At 48.9% G+C, this 21,231-nt stretch overlaps 2 protein-coding genes across 3 annotated transcripts in view; both read left to right on the top strand.

Annotated features, from left to right (window-relative positions):
* Window positions 1-21,231, top strand: part of CLPB (ClpB family mitochondrial disaggregase) — a 143,381-nt gene that overhangs the window by 118,006 nt on the left and 4,144 nt on the right. For both annotated transcript variants that reach the window (XM_059410105.1, XM_059410106.1), the window contains 5 exons: window positions 8,804-8,881; window positions 10,089-10,144; window positions 14,846-14,890; window positions 15,266-15,427; window positions 20,943-21,099. In XM_059410105.1, coding sequence (XP_059266088.1) covers window positions 8,804-8,881; window positions 10,089-10,144; window positions 14,846-14,890; window positions 15,266-15,427; window positions 20,943-21,099 — 498 coding nt within the window. The remainder of the gene's footprint in view (window positions 1-8,803; window positions 8,882-10,088; window positions 10,145-14,845; window positions 14,891-15,265; window positions 15,428-20,942; window positions 21,100-21,231) is intronic.
* Window positions 17,649-18,120, top strand: LOC132011898 (large ribosomal subunit protein eL22-like). The gene has a single exon (XM_059391197.1). The coding sequence runs from the start codon at window positions 17,678-17,680 to the stop codon at window positions 18,062-18,064; it is 387 nt and encodes a 128-aa protein (XP_059247180.1). The 5' UTR covers window positions 17,649-17,677; the 3' UTR covers window positions 18,065-18,120.

The raw sequence follows: 21,231 nt of genomic DNA, 5'->3' as shown, positions 1-21,231 counted from the left end.
ACTGCCAAAAACAGCACCTAATAGAGGCTCACTGATAAAAGAAGACATCAGGCTGTACTGTGGTGTTCCTCTGGGACATCCTGGAGCGGCATTTCAGCCCTAAGACACCAATTAGAGTAGTAATTGAAAAATGAAGGCAGCCACCCCTGCAACACAGCGAGCCCAGCCTGATCTCCATCCTCCTCAAACATCATTGAGACTCATGCAGTGGTCATGAACCCTTCATCAGGAGCCTGACCTCAGCAGCAGATAAAAGGAGCCCACAGACTAGAGCTGCCTCACCAGCTAGAGGTCAGAAGGCTGTCTGCAGCCACACATAGGAGCTGAGGAAAGCTTTTCTGAACACACAGGTGCCAGTACACTACCCAAACCACACCAGGCTACCCTTTTGTGTCTGAATACATCCACTCTCAGCCTCTGCATTGCAAGTGGCAACCCCCTACTTCTTTGCCAAGGCTGTGGCTGAGGTGGAGGGAGAAGAGACCCTGGGAGCCCTTGGGGATTGAAGAGAGGAGTTGCTCATGGGAGAGAGATTACCTGGGCAGAGAGCTCAGAAAGCACCTCCTGTTGGAGTTTCCTGTCCACAGGGGCTAGCACTGCCACTGCTATCGTAGTGTCTTCCCTCTGCTTCTTACACAGTCCTTTACCAGCAGGCTGTGTCTGTGACCTCCTGCCTCTCCCTGGCTCCTCAAGCCCATAAGATGTAAAGCTCCCAGAAGTTGGAGGGAGCGGAGAGGAGGATGTTGAATGGAGAGCATTAGACCAAACTGGGTCCGATAGCAGCCCTGCCATTTATCAGCCATGCAACTCGGGCTACTCACTCGTCCTTTCTGAGCATCAGTTTCCTCAACTTTGAGCTGGGGAACCAAGTACACGACTGTCTCACAATACAGCACGTGCTCTTTCTAGTTTCTGTCCTCAGGATGTCTATCATCCAGGGTTGGGCATGTTCTTTAGATCAGGCCCACAGTTGTTTCCTTCACGCCAGGACTGATCCGTAGTCCCAGCCCCAGGCTGGCCTCTTCCTCTGATCCTACACTGACCTCTAAAGTACCACCCACCTTGTCTCTCCTTGTCGTTGGCCCAGAGCAGGAGTGAATGATCCAGCTGCCCACCTCAGAGGAGCTGTCGGAATGTCTGCCCTGAGAGCTTCCCTCTACTCAGAGCTCCATTTTGTTACCCCAGCTCTGCCTCATATCAGGAAGGCCCTATGCCTTGACCTGTATTAGGTAGGTTGACCCTGCTCTCTCAGGGACCCTAGAAAAGACAAACAGGTATTGGGGCCTGAGCTGTGCGGTTGGCATCTCTCCTCCATTTGTATGGTAGTAACTGTATGCCCACCAACTGAGAGGCCTGTGGCTGGTGATCACACTGATGGTGATCAGGTAATATTCCCTTACCAGGTGAAGCATGAGGTACTCTCTGGGTCAGAATCTGTGGTGGGCAAGCAGCAGCCAGTGGCCCAACGTCTCCAGACTAAAGCAGGTGCAGGAGAGAGAGGCGGATCCACAGGGGTAGGCCGGGTCTCTATAGATCCTCTAGGCAGCATCAGCTATGTGCTAGGGACTGGCTGGGTGGAGTCTGGCACCCCAGGGGTACCATGAGGATGGGCAGCCAGAGAAGTGCCGCAGAATGAATTGATTTGATAAATGGCCATTTATTACCCACACGAATTGGCTGAAACCAATTTCGGTCACATCAACCCCTGGTAAGTGCTGGGATATTGATTTGTGCAAAGTAATACAGTGAATTTATCAGTGTGATCCCCAGCTGCAGGGCTTCTAGCAAGGCTGGCGCGCAGTTACCGCCTTACAAATGGAGGAGATAAAGTACCAACCCCTTAACTTAGGACCCCATGGCCTCTCTGGTCTTCTAGGGTCACTGGAGCCAAAGCAAGGCTAGCCTACATACCACAGGCCAGAGCCTTGGCACTGAAAGTGAGTCTCTCCTTTCAGAATCCAGAGTTACTCCTAGTCATGGGAGGGGGAGGATGCCTAGCCCATTGGGCCAACCTCCTGGGAGCTCAGAGCCTCTGTGCCCACCATTCTCCTCAGAAAAGCAACCAGCTGTCTCATTAGCACATGCAGGGCTAGACTCCACCCCCTTCTCTGACGGGCCCACCTCTCCTCTGTCTCAGTAAAGGCATTGGCATTCACTGGTCTCCTCAATAAAAACTTGGACAATTCCTTAGCTTCTCCCTCTCCCTCACCCCTTATAGCCCATCACATATTAGGTCCTAGCATTCTGCTTCTTAAATGGGTCTCAAATTTGGCCTCTCCCCTCCTTTCCTAATACCACTGCCCTTGCTCAGGACCTCAGAATCTCCCATTTGAACCATGTAGTGGCCTCCTCCCTGGTCTCCCTATCTCCTTTCCTTCCCCTGTAATCACACCTCCTCCCCAACTGGAGTGAGCTTTGTAAAATATGAAGATTGCCCCGTTCAAAATCTTTGAGTGGCTCTTGGTGCCATGGCCCATTATACAAGGCCCACTCCTGCTGCTGCCACCCCATCTTCCTTCCCTGAGCGAGTGTACACCTGACCGCTACCACAGTGGACATGCTGTGTTGATTTGCTTGTGTTTGACGCTGCCCTGCCACCCTCTGCTTGGAATTCCAATTTTTCTGGTCCTTTCCCAACTGTACCCCTGCCCTGCCCATCTCCCACACTCTGGCTGGTTTTTACTTAACCTAACTCAGTCCAGGAGCAATAGATTGTAGACTCCCGAGAGCAGAGACCATGACCGAATCATTTTGTTTTTCCAGTTCCTGGCACAACACTCTGCTTGAAGTAGATGTGTAGTGCAGTTCGCTGGAGCAATTTGGTTGGGCCTCTTGTCCATCTCTTTGCTCTGAGGAAAGAGGAGCAGCTAGCTGTAAGCCTGCCCTCTAGTAGCTCACAAGCATACTAGGAGCACGAGTGTATTGAAATAGTTAATAACAGCTCACACACTACTTGACCTTTGACCCTTGTGGATAGGCCATTCCCCAGTCCTACTCTGGGTTAGGCTGCCCACCTGGAAGCTTCCCTGACGCTCCCTCTAACCAGGGGCTTATCACCAACACCCATTGCACCTGCTCCCACTTGACTCTGAAGCCCATGAATTCCCTCAGGAAGCTCTGCCATCACAACTGATCTTCGTACCCAGCTCTGGCTGAATTCAGAATCTCAGCATCAGCTATGTGGCACACAGTGGGCTATCTTGTGCTTTGCTTCCCTTTTTGACCATCTAAAACTGTAATTGCCTAAGCCCTGCACCTTTCTGGGCCACCCCCCTTAGAGTCCTATTTCTGAGCTGAGAAATAAGTCCAGGCCATTCCTGAGTCATGGTGTGGTTGTGATTAATTTTGAAAACTGCGTGCAGTCCCATTCCACCTCATACCACTTCAGATGTTCTTGTTGTGCAGACCACCCTGGCCCTTCCCTGGCCTGTCGAGAAACTCAGGACCCAGGCCTTTTCCAGAAAGCCTTTCTTAGCCCTCCTCCAGGACACAGGGCCCATTCTTGGGGCTTTCCGTGGACACCTTTTATCACTGTACCTGCCACAGGACATCTTTTTGAATGTCTCTCTCCAAAGGTCAGGAACTACCTTCTTTCAGCATTTCCCTGGGGTTAGGCACACAGGTCTGTAAATATTGCTGAACTCAAGTGCGTGAAGCCTGAGCCCATCTTGACATTCAGCCTCTCTTCGACAGATTCTCATCCCAGCCTCTTTCTGGAAGGGTGGCACTCTTCCTTCCAGTGATTCCTACGAAGTGTGCACACACACACACACACACACACACCCCTGGGGTGGGGATGTTCAGCAAAAGCTATTTGCGTTTTTTATGTTAATCATGTTAACCACTCAGTAGCAATAGTAAGCCTTCAGAAACACTAATCCTTAGAGACTAAGAAGAGAACTCTTCTCTCATCCTCCCAACCTAAGGCCCCAGTCAGTACCCATTTTGCCAGCAAGCACTTCTTGAGCTGTGCTCCCCGAACCTACAAGCTATAGACAGGAGATTGCTAAAGATGTTCAGGTGACTCAGCCACAAGAATTCCTTTGAAGGACTGGTTCCCCTGAACTGCCACAAGTATGGTACAGACATGTTCCAGGTTAGGTTAAAAAACACCTCTCACACTAGATCACTAGAACTTTTCAAGAAGGAGGAGTTGGCCGTCGCAGATAGCCTCAGAACGTGGAGCTGGATGGAGGTAGCGGCCTGGGATGGGAGAAGGAAGAGGCAGGTGTCTCCTCTTGCTTTGGATTTGCATATGGTGGGTCTTTCTGTCTGGAATGTCCCATCATGCCCACACTGCCTGGCAGTACCCCCCCATCGTCCTGGCAAGGATGTCAGTCGGACACGAATGGCTCTTCCCACACCTCTCCCGGGGCTCCCATCCCATTTGGAAGCCACAGTTTGCACAGCAGCGCTCACTTAAATGGCACAGACCTTACATTAGCACAGCACCTGGCTCTGAAGGAGAAGGCTCCCTGGAGAGGGGTTAAGAAGAGAGAGGAAGCCTTCTTCACTATGGGTCATAGTGACCACTGGAAGCATTAAGAGACTCAGATCCAGGCCTCCCTTTTCTTCTCTGTAAAATGGAAATCGAAGTATTTGTTGTTTCCTCCTTGTGATCCCAGAAAAACCAACAATTAATTGATTCAATCAGCGAGCATTATACCACCTCTGGGCTAGTCCCAAGGGTTCCTCAGGAAATGGAGCTCCTAGCACCTGCTGCCATAGATTACACCCTATGGGCATGCCTGGGCACACCCTCCAGAACACAAAGGCACCGGTGAATGAAACCCCTTGCACTGCCCCTCACTGAGCCCTAGTCTTCTATGTAAAATGGAACTAGTACCTACTGCTCAGGACTAGCACGAGGATGAAAGAGATATCTGTCCCATACCACTACAGCTGCCACTGCTACTGGGACTACTGTGGTTTGTACTTTCCTGATTATCCTGCTTATGCAGAGTGCCTTCATAACCCTGGACTCATTTCATCTACATGTGTGTGGCTTGGTGTGTGTCTGACTATTCCTATTTTAAAACTAAAGAAACCAAGGCTCTACAGGAATCCATATTTTATTCAAAGCCACTCAGCTGGAAAGTGGCAGAGCCAGGACTCTACATTTGATCCTGTAACTCCTACCCTGTCTACTGTAATACCCTGTAGGTGACATGGGCCAGAGAATAAAGACCCCAGGAGGTTTTGGTTTTGTTTTTGTTTTAAGATTTTATTCATTCAATTTGAGAGAGAGAGAGAGCAAAAGCCAAGGGGAGGGACAGACCCCCACTGAGCAGGGAATCCGACATGGGGCTCCATCCCAGGACCCTGAGATCAAGACCCAAGCCGAAGGCAGATGCTCAACCTACTGAGTAGATGCTCAACTCCCAGACCCCGGGAGTTAATGCAGTAGAGGTGGGGTCATGGAGTTAATCAAGAAGTTCGCTGCCTGTGAGTTTGAAGGTGGTCCCGTAGTGGTAGGCACAGCCAGGAGAAGGCATTCTCCTAAGGGGAAGAACATAGAAAGGAGGCACTGGTGCTGGCCCAGTCTGTGGAGGGGCAGCCAGGCCTGTGCAAGCTTGCAGAGATGGGACGGGCCAAGGAAGGGGCTGAGCTGCCTGCTCAGGAGACCCTGATACCATCTCAAACCCAGAGAGCTGTGGCCAGGAGACAGTTGGAGTACAGGGGCTCCTGAGGCCATGTATCTGTAGCCAGACTGGAAGGCTACAGAAAGACAAGTTTTCTGGCTGAGGCTCAGTTGTGAGGAGGTGCTGTGGCCAGGAAGGCTGACTCCTTTCTTGAAACTCCTGAAGCATGAGTTCAGGCTTGAGAGTTAGCCAGAACTGTGGGTAAAGCCCAGGGCCTTCATTTATTTACCTGTATAACCGTGAGCAGGTTATCTAACTTCTCTGCACATATTTCCTCATCTATAAGAAGGGAATCAAGGAACACATGGCTGGCTCAATCCGAAGAGCACACAGGTCTTGATCTCAGCATCATGAGTTCAAGACCCACGTTGGGTGTTGAGATTACTAAAAAATAAACTTAATAAAAGGGGGGGATAAAATTCTCTGCCCTGCCTGCTTTGTAGATTCATAATGAGGCTCAAATGAAGTTATGTCTATGGAAGTTTTTGATAGACTGAAAAGTGCTGGCAGAAGAAGTTGTTGCATTTGCTGGTCCACGGAGAGAACATCAGCACCTATGGCCACGTCTCCAGCAGCCCTTCAGAGTCTCTGCCCCAGCCTGACAGAACCCTCAGGGCTCCCAGCCGTGGTCATCAGCCGCCCTGCCAGCCACACACCCTGGGGGCCCGCCTTCCTCAGTCCTTCCTAGCTGCTTCCATTTTTCATTCTGTCGGACTCCATCTGCTTGGTCGTTTTTCTCTTCAGATATTATTAGAAATATCCAGAGTTGTAATTGTTTAATGGTTGGCATTTCGCCTGTTTCACAGGGGGCCAGATCAAGCCCACCCCAGACTCGTGCCCCGGGTCTGGCAGAATTGGCCAGGGACAGCTGTGCAGTGGAGTCTGCCTGGCATTATAAAGGGCTCTCTCCCAGGTGCATTATTAGAAAAGAAGGGGGAAAGATGGCCACAGGCATAATCCAATTCCTCCTTCTCCGTGGTGTTTTTGAACTGCATAGCCCAGCAGTGTGTAGCTCACAGTAGCTGGGAAGCTTTTTTGAAAGAGAGATCAGGATCAGAACCTCAGGTACCTGACACCTGGGGAAATATACTTCCCCCAGGCCACCTGTCTGGGTGATGCCTGGCCACTTCTGCCTCCCCCAGATACCCTATGAAGCCTGAACCCAGTTCATGCTCAGCTTCTTTCCAACCTACATTCTTAGTTTACCCAACTTTTGGAAGAATATGACTCCTTTCAGATGTCCCTCTCTCACCCCTGCCCCAATACACACCTACACATCGTGTCCACAGAAGTCTAGCCTTAGCCATTTATATCTCTGCCTCCCCAAAAACGCCATGCACAGTCCCACTTCTTGTTTCTCTCAGGGGCATTGGGGACTCCCATCTCAGCCAGGGTTAGAGTACCCCTCATCATCCCCAGCCTTCAGGTACCTGTGAAGCTGGTGGGTTCCTCTGAGAGCCAAGCCTTCCATAGGACTGGGTCAGCCAGTGTAAAGATGGTCTGGAACTTTGCCCAAGGGAGTATTTTCTTAAGCCCCTCTCGGGATTCTCAGGGGATGTCTCCCAAGAGGTTGCACTTCCATCTGTTTCTGCTGAGGCCAGAACTGGAAAGGTCTTCAGGTAGCAGCATATGAGTTTGAGGTAAGAAAGGCCACAAAGGCAGGTATTTGAGACCATAATCTGACCCCACTCACAAATACTCATGTTCATTCCTGTCTCCCCATTTGTGTCATGCTGGCCACTTTTGGCTCTCCAGATCCTTCCCAGCCTCCACAATCCCTCATCAGTCCCACTTCTTCCAAAAAGCCTTTCCTGACCTCCGCAGCTACTTCTCTGGAACCCAGCCATATAGATCATAGCACACAGTATAGCATTTATGATCTTTGTACCTTAGGACTGGCCAATACTTTCCCCCAAGACCATCAGCTCTTTCTCAGTTGACTTGTTTTCCAGGTCTTGTCTTCTGGCATATATCCCTTTGTTAATCTCCCCCTGACACTTGAGAACCAGACCAGCCTGACATTACACAGTGCTCTATCCCCTTCTTGCCTCTGACTGCCATGTTCCCATTCATGTTTAAAGCAACCCTATATGAGCAAAAAGAAGAAATGTTTAGAGAGAGAAGAGACTCTACTCTCAACTAGTAATCTACTAGTTGTATGACTGGGGCAAGTCTCTTTATCTCTTGCCTCAGTTTCCTGTTTAGTAGAATAGAATTGAAAATAAGACTTTTGCTCTCAGGGTGTTTGTGTGGGTCTCAGGTAATAAAAACTGTTGACAATTTTTCCAGTTGTGTGCAGCAGATAGCATGTTCAATAAATGGTTTTTCTTCTAGTGGTTCTGCCTCCTTCCTCCCCCTGCTTTTCCACTTGAGTGATGCCTCGGAGCCCGATTCTCCCACTCTGTCGTTAGACACTTAATTTCCTCACCTTGAATGCACAGCCCTTGGTTATATACTTCCTCCTGAAGAGGAGTGGTCAGCTCTGTCTCGAGCAGAGCTGAACTCTTTAGGGAACCTAGTACATGTCTGTCTCACTCCCCAGCCACTGCTCCTCACTGGAGGCCATGGTTAATGGCAGTGCTAACCAAGTGGCTCACCCGTCTGTGCCCTGAGCTCTACACTACCCTTGACTGGATTCCAGAAAGTACATTTGGCTATACTCTTAAACAGCAGACTAGATCTTGGTTTCCCCAAATGGGGAAGAGTCCAGAGCTCACACCCCGGATCCCTCAGGGCCTGTCATAGGCTTCTGTCTCTTCCATTTGCCTAGGAGGCAGGCTTAGTCTCTCATCAGTGGTGAGTAGATGGGTAACCAGCCATCTAAGAGCTAAAGTTCCTCTCGAATTCTCCTTCACCAGCCCCCTACCCCTCCATTCACCGTCCACCCGCCTTTCAGTTTCCCTGGCAACGCTGAGTGCTCATCCTGGAAAACTTTATCCGAAATCTGCTCTGGGCAGCTTTCCAAATCCATGCTAACCTGATTAGGTGTCTCTAGGGGCCTTGCCAGCTAATCAGATTAGGCAGCACTAATGGTAGTGAGGACTTTGAGTGGGCGCAGAGCAGTAAAACATATTGTATACTTAGTGATAATTATCCTGCCTTTTGTGTCATTGATTTATCTGCCTCCCCCCCCCCCCCAAATCTTGTGTGTTTGGCCCTAGCAATCCGGAGGAAGGAGAATGGCTGGTACGACGAAGAACACCCTCTGGTCTTCCTCTTTTTGGGATCATCTGGAATAGGTAACTGAGAGCAGATTGGAAAGTGGGGGAGGAGAGCTGGGGGAACCCTAGCTGCTATGGGCCAGAGTCACACAATCCACTTCTGTACAACTCCAGCTCTGAAAATACCACCTCCAAATTACAGAGTCAGCAAGAGGATCATCTGTCACATTAGGTTAGGAACAGCTGGAATCACGTCCCTCTCGCTCGAAGCTGTGGTGTAGGGCCTAAGTCACCTGGCCTTTTGGGGTCTGATAGCCCTGGTCCGGCCACTCTGCATCCCCAACACTGCCCTTTGGGAACAGTTAAACCACCTCCACTGCCCAGCACACCAACCTTATTTAGTACAGCTTGGGGCATGACCTTCTAGGAAGCTAAAGAAAGCCCTTGATGTGGCCAACACAGTGTGGGGTGCATTGCAAAATTGGTTTTAGTCAAATGGGTTGGGTATTTTTCTGGCCAGTTGGGCTGGATTATCTGAGGTATTCTCACATTCACTCTCCACCCTCACAGAAACCCCCCACCTGTACCACCTCCTCCCATCATTGTCCTGATGGCAAGTTTTCATGCATTTGTTGTCTCTTCTTTCCCTCTTAGCATCTTCAAGGACCTAGCACTCCCCCACCTCACCATGATACTGTAGAACTTGATTTCCTTTGCTAGGCAGTGAGTTCTGAAGATTTGGCCATCATACCAAAAGGCCCTTCAGAGCCACCACTTGGTATTGTCCTTTCTTCTTTATGTTACAAAGAAAGACTATGAGGCCAAGAAGAAGTAGTCTTTATCCTCCCCACCCCTCGCTGCCCCCCAGCCTCAGTTCAGCCTTTAGCTCTGGGTCCTGGCTGAATGGCAAGACTGTGAGTGCCTAAAGAGATTTAGTACAGTGACCAGGAATCAGAGTGCTCCTGTGTCAGAGGCAAGGTTTGCATTGGGCTTCAAAGGACAAATTGGCTCTAGATTATAAAAGTCCACCCCCCATTCTTAGGATGCTGCTGTAGAAAAAAAGTCTCAATCTCTATCCACAGAAAAATCAAGATGCAGTATATACTTTGATTCTGATTCCAACTCCACCTTTAATTCTCCCTCCAGTGACTGGGAGAGTCACCAACCCTCCATGAGCCCATCCATAAAACATTATTTCCAATGTCCATCCATTTCTAATATTCTTTCATTCCAAAAGACAAGTCATTTAATCCTAACCCAACACCTCTCCCTTCCTTCTTATTAGGAAAGACAGAGCTGGCCAAGCAGACAGCCAAATACATGCACAAAGATGCCAAAAAGGTAAGGGCTGGGATGTCGGCCTGATGTGCAGGCCATGGAGACCTCACCACTACTGCTAGCCCCCAAAATTCTAAGCTCCCTGAATCTGGCAATAGTGAATCAAAAAGATGGACCCTGGCCCAGAAAGCAGGCCTCAGTCTGACCCCAACTTGGCCACCAGTTGTTCCAGGAATTTGGGTAAGTTATCCAACCTCCTCGTATCTCAGTTTATTCATCTGTGAAACAGTAAAAATAATCCTTGCCTTACCTGACTGCTAGGACATTTAGGAGAACCCAATGAGATTCATCAATGCATTTTCAGGCATCTTCTCTGGCCAGGTATTGTATAGATCCTGATAACTCAGCATTTAGGACATACTCCCTGCTCTGAGGAACTTGGGCTAGAGAGGGAAATAGGTTTAGAAAGATATTATTACTCTCTAGTACATCAAGGCCATGCTAGAGAGAGTCTTGGGCCTATAGAAGAAAACAAGTTGGAATGAGAAGATAACCATATTGCTTCTCTCCATTGTATATGAACTTTTAAATATTTCCCACATTTCCCATAGCCCTAAGCTGTGGGGTGGTCATAGACCCTTTTCCCCATGACTTCAGAGCCTTTGGACCTCGCCGAAAGAGAAGACTGTCCCTATATTTTTTCAGACTCGGGCCCTCAAGGCCTTCTTAGTTTGACTTTGTAGGCTGAATGGAAACGTTTTCCTGCAGAGAGAGATGTCAGAGCCATCCTTGGAGATTGCAGAAACATTTCAACTAAAGCCCGACATTCTTCTCCCAGCCTTCTGGTGTGGAGGCTAAGGTACCCCTGCTTACCACCTGAGGTTGCCTGTGACCCCAGATGCCCTTGCCTAATTTCTGTGGAAGGCCTCCCCAGCTGAGGCATTGAGAAATTGCTCAGGCCACTGTCAGCCAAAATTGCACTAACAGCAGAGTCCTAGCCACCTTCCGTCCTGCTTCCGGCCTCACTGCCCCTTTGCCTCCTCCCTGAGGGCCTGGCAGCCATGGCAACATCCCCGGCCCCTTCTGCCTAATAACTGGCTAAAGGCTCCGAAGCCTCCCTGGCTCTGCCCGTAGCTGTGCTCTGCCTCAACCAAGCCCAGAGCAGACCTTCCTGACAGGCAGTAAGCAAGAACAGCATATTAGCATGCTGCAACTGAAATAGCATTTTTAAGACAATTCATCAGGTTGGCAGCGATTGAAACAATTAGCACTCTGGAAAGAGCCATAAACTAGCAAGACTATTAGGGAAGATACAGTTACGGGCAGGAACCACCTGATTAGGGATGAAGAATTCTGAGTGGTTTAATTTTAATACTGTCAGAAAGGTTAATATTTAATTACAAATTATAATCTCCTTATCCAAGCTGTCTTAATATGTCTTCATACACAGTGGAAGAAGAAGGGAAGCATCGGCTGACTTGCTGGTGTAGAAAGGAGATGGGCTTGCTAAGAGACTGATGATGCAGGTCGTTTTCAGTCAGCGCATCTGAACGAGGGGCCGACTGACACCAGGGCAGGGACTTCTGAAAGCATGGGGATAGTGTCCTACAGTATACCATCATCCCTCAGAGGCGGTGGGCTGGGCACTCAAGGAGTGTCCCTGGAGCTGCCCATGCCTCAGCACAGGCTCCAGTTCTTCTTTCTACTGGCCTTAGGCAGGTTGCTTGACCCCTCCCCAAAGCGAGATACTGAGTCACAGTGAGCTCAGGCTCTAGCACACTAATCAGTGCCTGAGCCCTGATCTCATGTTTATTCATCACCTCATATTTTCCACGGTACCACCCCATCGACCTCTTGTTCAACCCCATGAGGAAGATAACATAGATGCTGAATTAGAGCCACTTTTCAGATGGGAAGGCCCAGACCCTATAGCATGTAGGGGCCTGTCCAGTGTCAGTTGCAAGGGGAAGAGATAAAATCAGAATCCAAGTCTCTCAACTCTCCTTTCAGTGCCATTGTTCCTAGTTGTAGTAGGCAGCTAGATTGTAAACTTGTCAGTCTTGTGTCAAATAGGGAGATGTGAGGCATGGGAAACCCAGTACAACCGTCTGTGTATTTAATATTTAAATCCTAGGTGGTGCCTCTATAAAACCCTCTTGTACCAACTCCATTCAGAGTCTGTGTTTAGCACAGGCATTTTCTGGCCATGTAACAGGCAGGCATGAAACCTGCCTTCAAAACCTGAGAGTCCTGGACTGTACCTGATGACAGCAGGACCCAAGGAAAGATATACAGGAAGGGCCATGTCACAGGAGCTGGAGAGGACCTGGGCAGTAGGGCCGGCTCAGTGACATGTACACTAGCTGGACACTCGACTTGGTTTTAAGTTCTGGCTTTCTGATCCTTAGTGGCCTCATTTTTAAAAAGTTACGAATGCCTCTAGACCTGGCTGCCTCACAAGGTCTTGTTTGGACATTTGTATAATTTCTTTTTCAGATCTTTGGCTTATTTTTTTCTCTCATTAACTTCTGCTCTTTGTCCCAAATTTGAGCAATTTTGTTAGCTTCCATTATTAGTTAAAAATCCTTGCAAAAGCACCCTAGTGCTTAGGGGCTCTGTGGTCTTCTGAGGTAGGATAGTAGTGCCCGGAAGATGGCAGTTAGCATGGCACTGTGACAAAGGTCTGAGTCCCCTGCCTGGCTTCAAATACCAACTCTCAACTGTTCCGGAGGGATCTGGCTGGGATCTGTGTTCCCATCTTTTTTCTCATCTGTAAAATGGGTTCAGTTATGGCGCCTATCTCATTGGATTATTATGAAGGTTAAATGAGACCATGTAAACAGCTAAACACCATTAGCACATAGTAAGTGATTGGTATATATTGGATATTACTATCATAATTGTTGCCTCACTTCTAGATAACCCTAAGCTAAGACCATGTGAAACCAAAAATATTTCAGGCAAGCAAATCAACCCGGAAACTTGTTCGGAGTTACTCAGCAAATCAGTAGAAGTAGGACAAGAACCCACAACACTTGACCTAAGTGATCATTAGAGTGTTTACTTCTGGTATCCTGGGACATTTGACATCCAGGCACAAAGCTCAGAACTTAGAAATGAAGACTGCCAAGCGCTGATTGACAGAGCAGGAAATATGAGGCAGTAGAGTTTAGTGGCTAAGAGCACAGACTTGGAGCTAAATTGTCATACCTGATTGACCTTGGGCATGTTACTTTAATCTGTGACTCAGTTTTCTCATCTGGAGGGTAGAAATGATAATAATATTTAGCTCATAGACTTGTACATGTTCTGAGCCCTGAGTTTGTTTAGATCATTGCCAGGCACTTAAAGAAGCATCCAGAACTGTCAACTGTTACCATTAGGAACTCATCTCATGGCTTTCAGTGCATTGCTCCCTCTGGGAAGCACTTGAGCTTCCTCATGTCCATCCTCCCCTTCTTCCGCAAGCCTTGGCTAAGCTACCTAGGACCCTCTGGAAATGCTTGCTGGCTGATGTCCCATGTTCTCTAAGAGCAGTGATCACCTCCATGTAGCCTTAATAGTTCTCCAAACCCTTATCTATCTCTTGGATTAGGTGCTCTCAGGCCCTTGGTGAGGCAGGGAGAGGAAACAGGAGCCTGTGTTCCACAGAAAGGAACTACAGCTCCAAAAGAAGAGGCAGCATGCCCAGCGCCACAGAGACAGTGGCCAACCTAGGACTGGAAGCCATGTCCCTGCCAGAGCACTTCTGCTGCCCTGTACTGCGGGTACAGAGTGACAGGATGCGAGAAAAACTACAGTTCTGACCAGCAGCATGTGGCCTAGATATCAGACGTAGATAGCTACCTCCCTCTAGGGTCTTGGTGCCCTGTCATCCCCAGCTGTTGGACGAAGTGTATTCAGTGAGTGCTCTTTCTGAGGTGGAAACGTGTGCCAGTGGGAAAGGAGCCTGGGGAACCCTGGTTCGGGTGGAGGGACAGGGCATGTGTAACTATAAGTCCCTAAATTCATCATGAAAAAGAGTGAACGCTGCCTGCGTTAACTCACGAACTTCCCACCGCATACACATACACATACCCTTTCCCTGGGGCTAATCGTGGTTGAACCTCACCCCAGAGGGCCAGTTCCCAGCAGATCACTCCTAGGCCCAGTGGTGGAGAGGGATGGGCTACAAGCTGCCTTATGTATAGCTTTTAAGTGAAATGAAGAAATGTAAATAAATTAAAAGATTTCTTAGCACAAAAGAGAAGTGATATAAAACAAAAAGGCATGTGCCCACAAAAGCTGCAACGTTGAGGGCACCATGGAGCTGGCTGGGTACTTGCTGCACCCTTCCTTCTCCCCATGGCCCACACAGACTGTATCTGACTCTACCCATGTCTACCTGCCCCACTTGACGGCTTCTTCTCAAGGATGGAGACCAAGACTTGTTCGCTGCTGTAGCTTTAGCACACACAGAATGCCCTCAGGAAATATGGGATGGCTGATGTGGTAATAAGACCAGTAGAAGCCTAAAAAGAGACATTCTGAGCCAGATTTAGAAAGGCCGGGACATGACTTGGGTTTATTAAGGTAGGGAATGAGGGAATCATGGGGGAGAGGAGTGGACAGAAAAGGAGGCAAGGAGCCAAAAAAATAGAATGGGATAGAAGATCTTGCACTGGTGTGGACTGAAAGCCTAGGGGATATTTGAGATGCTCTCCTCCTTAACCCTCTCCCTCTAACTTCCTGACTCCAAATGGACTCCTGCTTGTTTCCACACAGGGCTTCATCAGGCTGGACATGTCTGAGTTCCAAGAGCGGCATGAGGTAAGTGAGAGTCCTCGCTGAAGTATGGTATGGAGGGCCTGTGAATCAACATCACTCTGCGTGGGTATTTTGTTGGGACTTGTCATTTGGACCTGAGATAACTCCAGCAGCATTGGGATTCATCCTTTGGGGGCATATATGTGCAAGAGGGTCACCGATCTGTTTTGCATAGGACTTGCTCTGAAAAAGAAACCTAGAGAAGATCTGTAGACTCTTTTATTGTGGCAGGATTCCTACTACCCCAGAAGAAAGTCTGACTGTCCTTATTGAGATAGGCAGTGTTAATAATGAATGAAGCCATTTTCCTGTGCATGTCCACATCAGAAACTAAAGGTATAGTAAGACCTTTCCAGTGTGTTTCCTTCCTTCCTCCAGGTAGCCAAGTTTATCGGGTCCCCACCAGGCTACATTGGCCACGAGGAGGGCGGCCAGCTGACCAAGAAGCTGAAGCAGTGTCCCAATGCTGTAGTGCTCTTCGATGAGGTGGACAAGGCCCATCCAGATGTGCTCACCATCATGCTGCAGCTGTTTGACGAGGTGAAAGTCACTTTGGGCTGGGATGGAGTAGGGGTCACTTCGGGGCATGGGGACCTATGAACAATAAGAATCAAGGACCCAGAGGCCTGTCTGACCCTTCCTTCATTTGCCACTTCCACATGTGTACATTCAGTCACCTAGCAGATGTGGCTTTGCCCCCTTTCTGGACCAGGGCCCATGCTGGGCACTTTAGGATAAACCAGCACTACCCAAGAATTGAAATTCTGTGGCTACCCAGGCTGCCTTCTAGAGAGACACAGAGTGGAAGTGCCAGGACAGACCTGAAGTTTTAGTTTCAACTCTTCTCCATCTCTAAGCATCAGGGGCCTCATGTGACAAACAGGCTGAATCCAAGATAATCTCCAAGAACTTCCTGGCTCATGGAGCCCTTTTCTTGTCACAAGCCCTTTTCAGGCTTGTCACAAACTAGACAGCCTCCTACTGGTGGGGTGAGCTCTAAATGAGAAAAACTCTCTTTTCTTTCAGCATATTCTGTGTACTAGGCTAAAGATGTTATTGCTAACCATCATAACAGCAGGCAGAGTAGAAACTCTTTTTACAGAAGAAACTAAGGTTCAGAGAGGTTATAAATGTCGTGCCTATGGCATGGAGCCACTGTGCAGAGGAACCATGTTTGGGCCACAGATACGTTTGATTCTGGAGTCTCAGTTCTCCCTCTCTGTACCACTCCTTAACCTCAAGCAGAGAAGAGAGACTTACGAACATAGGAAGGGTTGACCTCCTTTAGGGGCCCTGTGGAACTGGGCATGAGGCTTCTCTTCTATATTAGCCAACACGTGTCCAGAGGGAGTCCAGCCTGCCTTTCCACTTAGCCCCCTATAGCCCGGGGACAACAGGAATGTGTTTTGCTTCCCATGTTGCAAGTGTACTCAAAAGGCAGGAAGGGACTTCTGGACCAAATAGCACACCAGGTGCCAAGCCAGGAAGACCCAGATCCAGATATACTCACAGCTGCCCATCACCTTCCCAACCTGGCCCAGCATCCTTGTCCCTGCCCCAGTTTTACTGCCATCTTCCTAGCTCCCCAGGTCTACCCTGTCCCCCGACCAGCCGCTGAGGAATGGAGGCCGGTGCTTCCAAGGTTACATATTCAGTTACTCATACCTGTGCTCTGAGACCTCCCACCTCGTTCCATTCTCTTGATGGGATTCAAGTACACAGCTATGGACCAGGCCCAGTCCTGGTCTCTAGGAGCTCCCTGCATAGTAGATGGTTAGAAAGGAGACATAATAATAGTTGATATTTTTTACTTTATGTGCCAAACACTGTTCTAAAACATTTACTTATATCAATTCATCTAGTCCTCCCACCATCCCTGTGAAGGTGGTTATTATTATTGCCTCTGTAATTACTGAAGTAAAGTGAGAGAAGTGATTGGCCTATGGGCATGCAGCTGGGAAGAGGGAGTCCAGGATGGGAGCCCAGGTAGTCCAGTTGAGAGCCTGCAGCTTTAGTAATAACTACCATTCAGCCAGGGTCAGAAGAGAGAGGTAGATCTGCAGGGAAGCCTTCACGGGAAGGGAGGGCCCAGCTCAGAGAGCATGGGCACTGCAGCTTCTGACATCTCTGTAGAGTTACCTCTGATGGCCTTCTTGGCCCAGAAGAGGGGAGGCAGCTACTGACTGAGATGCAACAAGTGCTGCCTCCAGGTTGTTACCACCTCCATATGTAAGCCCTGTACCCCTCCCCTGCTGTTTCTCCACTGACTACTTTCTGGGAGTTGATAATAATTCCTTCCTGTGGCCTCTGGCAGCCTACTACCATCTCTGAAGTTTATGCCCTTGGTTCCATTGACCAAAGCTGCCATTCAAGATTGCTTAGATTTATGCTTATAGGCGTCTTGTGGACAAGGATCTTGTCTTACTCACTCCAGCCACTCCCAGAGCCCACAGAGTCAAGGGAAATGCTCTGCTGAGTAACTTAATTCAACAGTAATTCAGCATACCTTCCAGGATAACTAAGGAGGTTCTAGGTGAACAGTGGAGAAGGGCTGACAGCGGACACCTATTAAGCAGAAGCACAGGGGCATGAGGCATCCTGGTCTGTCCAGGAAACTCTAGCTGCTCAGCACCACTAGACTGCAAAATGAAAGTGAGAGCAGAACAGTAGAGGTGAGTGGGTAACGTTGGCAGGGACCAATTATGGTCCCAGGCGAAGGAATGTGGATTTTAGATTGAAAGGAGCCTTTAAGGTAGTCCGCCCACCTCTCTTTCTGCCTCCGCAGCCACCATGGTGCCCGTGAAAAAGCTGGTGGCGAAGGGGGGCAAAAAAAAGAAGCAAGTTCTGAAGTTTACCCTTGATTGCACCCACCCTGTAGAAGATGGAATCATGGATGCGGCCAATTTTGAGAAGTTTCTTCAGGAGAGAATCAAAGTGAATGGAAAAGCTGGAAATCTCGGTGGAGGGGTGGTAACCATTGAAAGGAGCAAAAGCAAGATTACTGTAACTTCCGAGGTGCCTTTTTCCAAAAGGTATTTGAAATATCTGACCAAAAAGTGCTTGAAGAAGAATAACCTCCGTGACTGGCTGCATGTGGTGGCCAACAGCAAGGAGAGCTACAAGCTATGCTACTTCCAGATCAACCAGGACGAGGAGGAGGAGGACGACGAGGATTAGAAGTCCTGTGTTTGGGATATTTAGTATAATTTTTAAATAAAATCTAGGAATCACAAAAAAAAAAAAAAAGGAGCCTTTAAAAGCTTTAAGTAAGAACACATTCTCACTTTATAAAGATCCTATTGGTAACTGTGATAGAATGGACCGGAAAGAAGAGGGGGAGCAGCGAGGAGGCTGGTGAAGCATCCAGGCTAGATGTGGGGATGCCTGCTCTGAAGCAGGGAAGTGGGCTGGCCAGAACTCCCAGAAGGCCGACTGTGCAGGACTCAGGGATTGAATGTGAGGGGAGACAGAGGAGCCAGGGGTGGTCAACTCCAGGACTCTGGCCTGGGTGGCTGGACAGCTACTGCTGCCTTCAGCTGAGGCAGGGAACCCATGAGGACAAGCAGCAGATAGGCGAGGAAGATGAGGAGTTGAAGTTTGAAATTGCTAAAAATGAGATACTTGAGGGACGACCAGGTGGAGGTGCCCAAGAGGCTGGTCATCAGTTGGAGAAGTCTAGAGCATAGGACAGATCTGGACTGGAAGCAGAGATTGAGGAATGTCAGCACAGGTAGAGTAAGAGAAGCCCCAGGAAAGGATGAGCTCTCTCAGCTAGGGGGTATATGGTATGCATAGAAGGGAGGGCTAATAACAGAGTCTGTGACCTATCAGGAAAGTCAGAGAGGGAATGTGGTTCAGTGTAGGGTGGATGGGACACACAATACATGGTCTCTGCCTCGGTGTTCATGAAAGAGTTGGGAAGACTAATAGCAAAAAGCATTTCACCCCACCTTCATACGTGCTGTACTAGGATAAGTGGCAAGTGCTGGGAGTTGTAAGGGCTCCTGCTCCAGTCTGGGGGCGTGAAGGAAGCCCCTCATTCCCGCCCAGCTCAGTTCTCCCAAGTCTGGTCAGGAGCCCTGATGCTCTCAGCAAAACACCAAGTGGAACTAATGACCCCAGAGCCTGCCATGCAGGGCAGAAGTCTCAGGAGGACACTGCCCCTGCAGAGCCTGCTTCTGCTCCTCCCTCAAGGACAGAAACAGTGGGAAAACAGCCCCTATAACCCTGGGGTAGCATTCACACCCAGTCATTGCTGGGATGGGACAGTGACAGCTCCCTTTTTAGAGAGGACTCTTTGGCAGTCCTTATTGCCAAAGTCTCTGAGGAGGAGGAAGAGACACATACACTGTGAAAATCACCCTTTGGGTCTTCATACACCATGTCTGCTACCCTGACCCACCTGAGACCCATCCCCGTCCCAGTTTAGGAAAAAAAAAAAAAAAAGCAGGACTTTGATCCTAGGATGAAATTGCCACTGGTTACTGTTCTGGTCAGTATAGCAGTGTGTGTACTCCATCCTCGGGGATGAGCTCTGCCAAGTGCCTTATGCATACATTTGGACACATCACACAGACACACAAACACACACGCACACACACATAACGTGACCAGGTCCCTAGAACTAGAATTGCCCTTGGTGGATCTGTTGCTCTGTTACTCATGATCAGGGAAGCCAGTGGCAACAGCTCAAGAACATCCACTTGCACTCTCTCTCAAATTGAACAAATAAATCTAAGAAGCCTATGCCAAGGGCCAGTGTAAAGCAAGGCTAAAAAGCAGGTACCATGCCCAGCGTGGATTAGGTACTGAGTTAATGCACATCCTTCCTTTTTTGCTTCTGAAGGCCAGGGCTGGTCTGCCACTGCTTTGGCTTTAGAAGCAAGGACTGAGCCTGAGTGAGGTCCATACCACCAGGGAAAGGGAAATGCTTGGAGGACTACCTGAGGCCGGGGCAGGCAAGAGCCGACAGGTTGGGGTCAGTGACGTGTCGCCAGGGCCATGTTCTCTGGCCTGTCAGGTCCTGTGCTTGGTGGGAGAGTGCAGTGGGGTACAGAGAACACAAAGCATAGCACCTATGGTGCAAGAAGTGCCCTGCCGGTGTCCACTGTTATTCCCCCAGAGGTTCCACTCACCGAGGCCCTGACTGCTACTTGCATCATAAATAACTGTAAAGTACTGTGGTACAGTGATACAGCATTATTTGCTGAGTTGGTGGGAGCTTCTTGCCCTTGAACTCTGTGGCCCCAGATAGCTATACTTCTGTCATTCTGTCTCTTCTCTTTCCTCAGTGCATCTGTCTCTAGTACAGATGGTTTCTTTCATCTGTGTCCTTTCTAGAAAGAGCTAAAGATTCCAAGGCCTCATCCCACATTGGTTAAAGGAGGAGCCTTATTTTCTGTCCCTCTCTGCCAGGCCAAAGGATGGCTTTAAGTTGTAGAGATTATACCTGTTTCATTCGTCTCATTCATTTTAATACAACAAATACCAACAAATAGGTAGTATATTACATGTCTGCTGGCTAATAACAGTTCAGAGCATTTGCACAACTTGGCTAACCAAGGATTTTTCACCAACATGACCATATTAGTCTTCACAACGGCCACATAAAATACCCTCCTCTGAGCTCCTACATGACTCCTTATACTACTTAACTCACTGGGCTTCCCCCTTATAATACTTAACTCACTGAATTGTCATTGCTGGTTTCTTGAGTGTCTTTTTTCTTTTTTTTAACAAGAAACATGTCAAAGGTTCAGTGAGGCCCCAGTGCCCAATATAGAGCCCGGCCCAGATTAGGCCTCTAAAAAAGTGTATTGCATGGATGCATGTTTAATCGAGCTAACTTTTGGGGTGCCAGAGATGAATCAGGGGACCTGATGGATGACAAAGAGAGCTTCAGTCTTGATTGGAGACAGTATCAGCAGGTGGAATGGTTGTAGCCCAGGACAGTGAGAACCAGCAGGAGTGAGCAGCTTGGGGTTCTGAAGAGACCTCCTGGAAGAGGTGCCTAAGCTTAGCACTTCCTGACTGTGCAGTCACTGTTCTTTCCCAGGGCCGGCTGACAGATGGAAAAGGGAAGACCATTGACTGTAAGGACGCCATCTTCATCATGACCTCCAATGTGGCCAGCGACGAGATCGCACAGCATGCACTGCAGCTGAGACAGGAAGCTTTGGAGATGAGCCGTAACCGTATCGCGGAAAACCTTGGTATGGCACACAGCCTGAGCCGTCTGGGCAGGTGGGCAAGTACCCAGACCACCAGCACATCTCCTGGGGCAAGGATGAGATCATCCAGGAGGCCACATCTGTCGCCTTTCTATTTGCAAATGAACCTTCCAA

The sequence above is a fragment of the Mustela nigripes genome, chromosome 1 (assembly GCF_022355385.1).
Source record: "Mustela nigripes isolate SB6536 chromosome 1, MUSNIG.SB6536, whole genome shotgun sequence".
Lineage (NCBI taxonomy): Eukaryota > Metazoa > Chordata > Mammalia > Carnivora > Mustelidae > Mustela > Mustela nigripes.
Note: the sequence above shows the minus strand (reverse complement) of the source record. Positions and strands in the feature narration are given on the sequence as shown.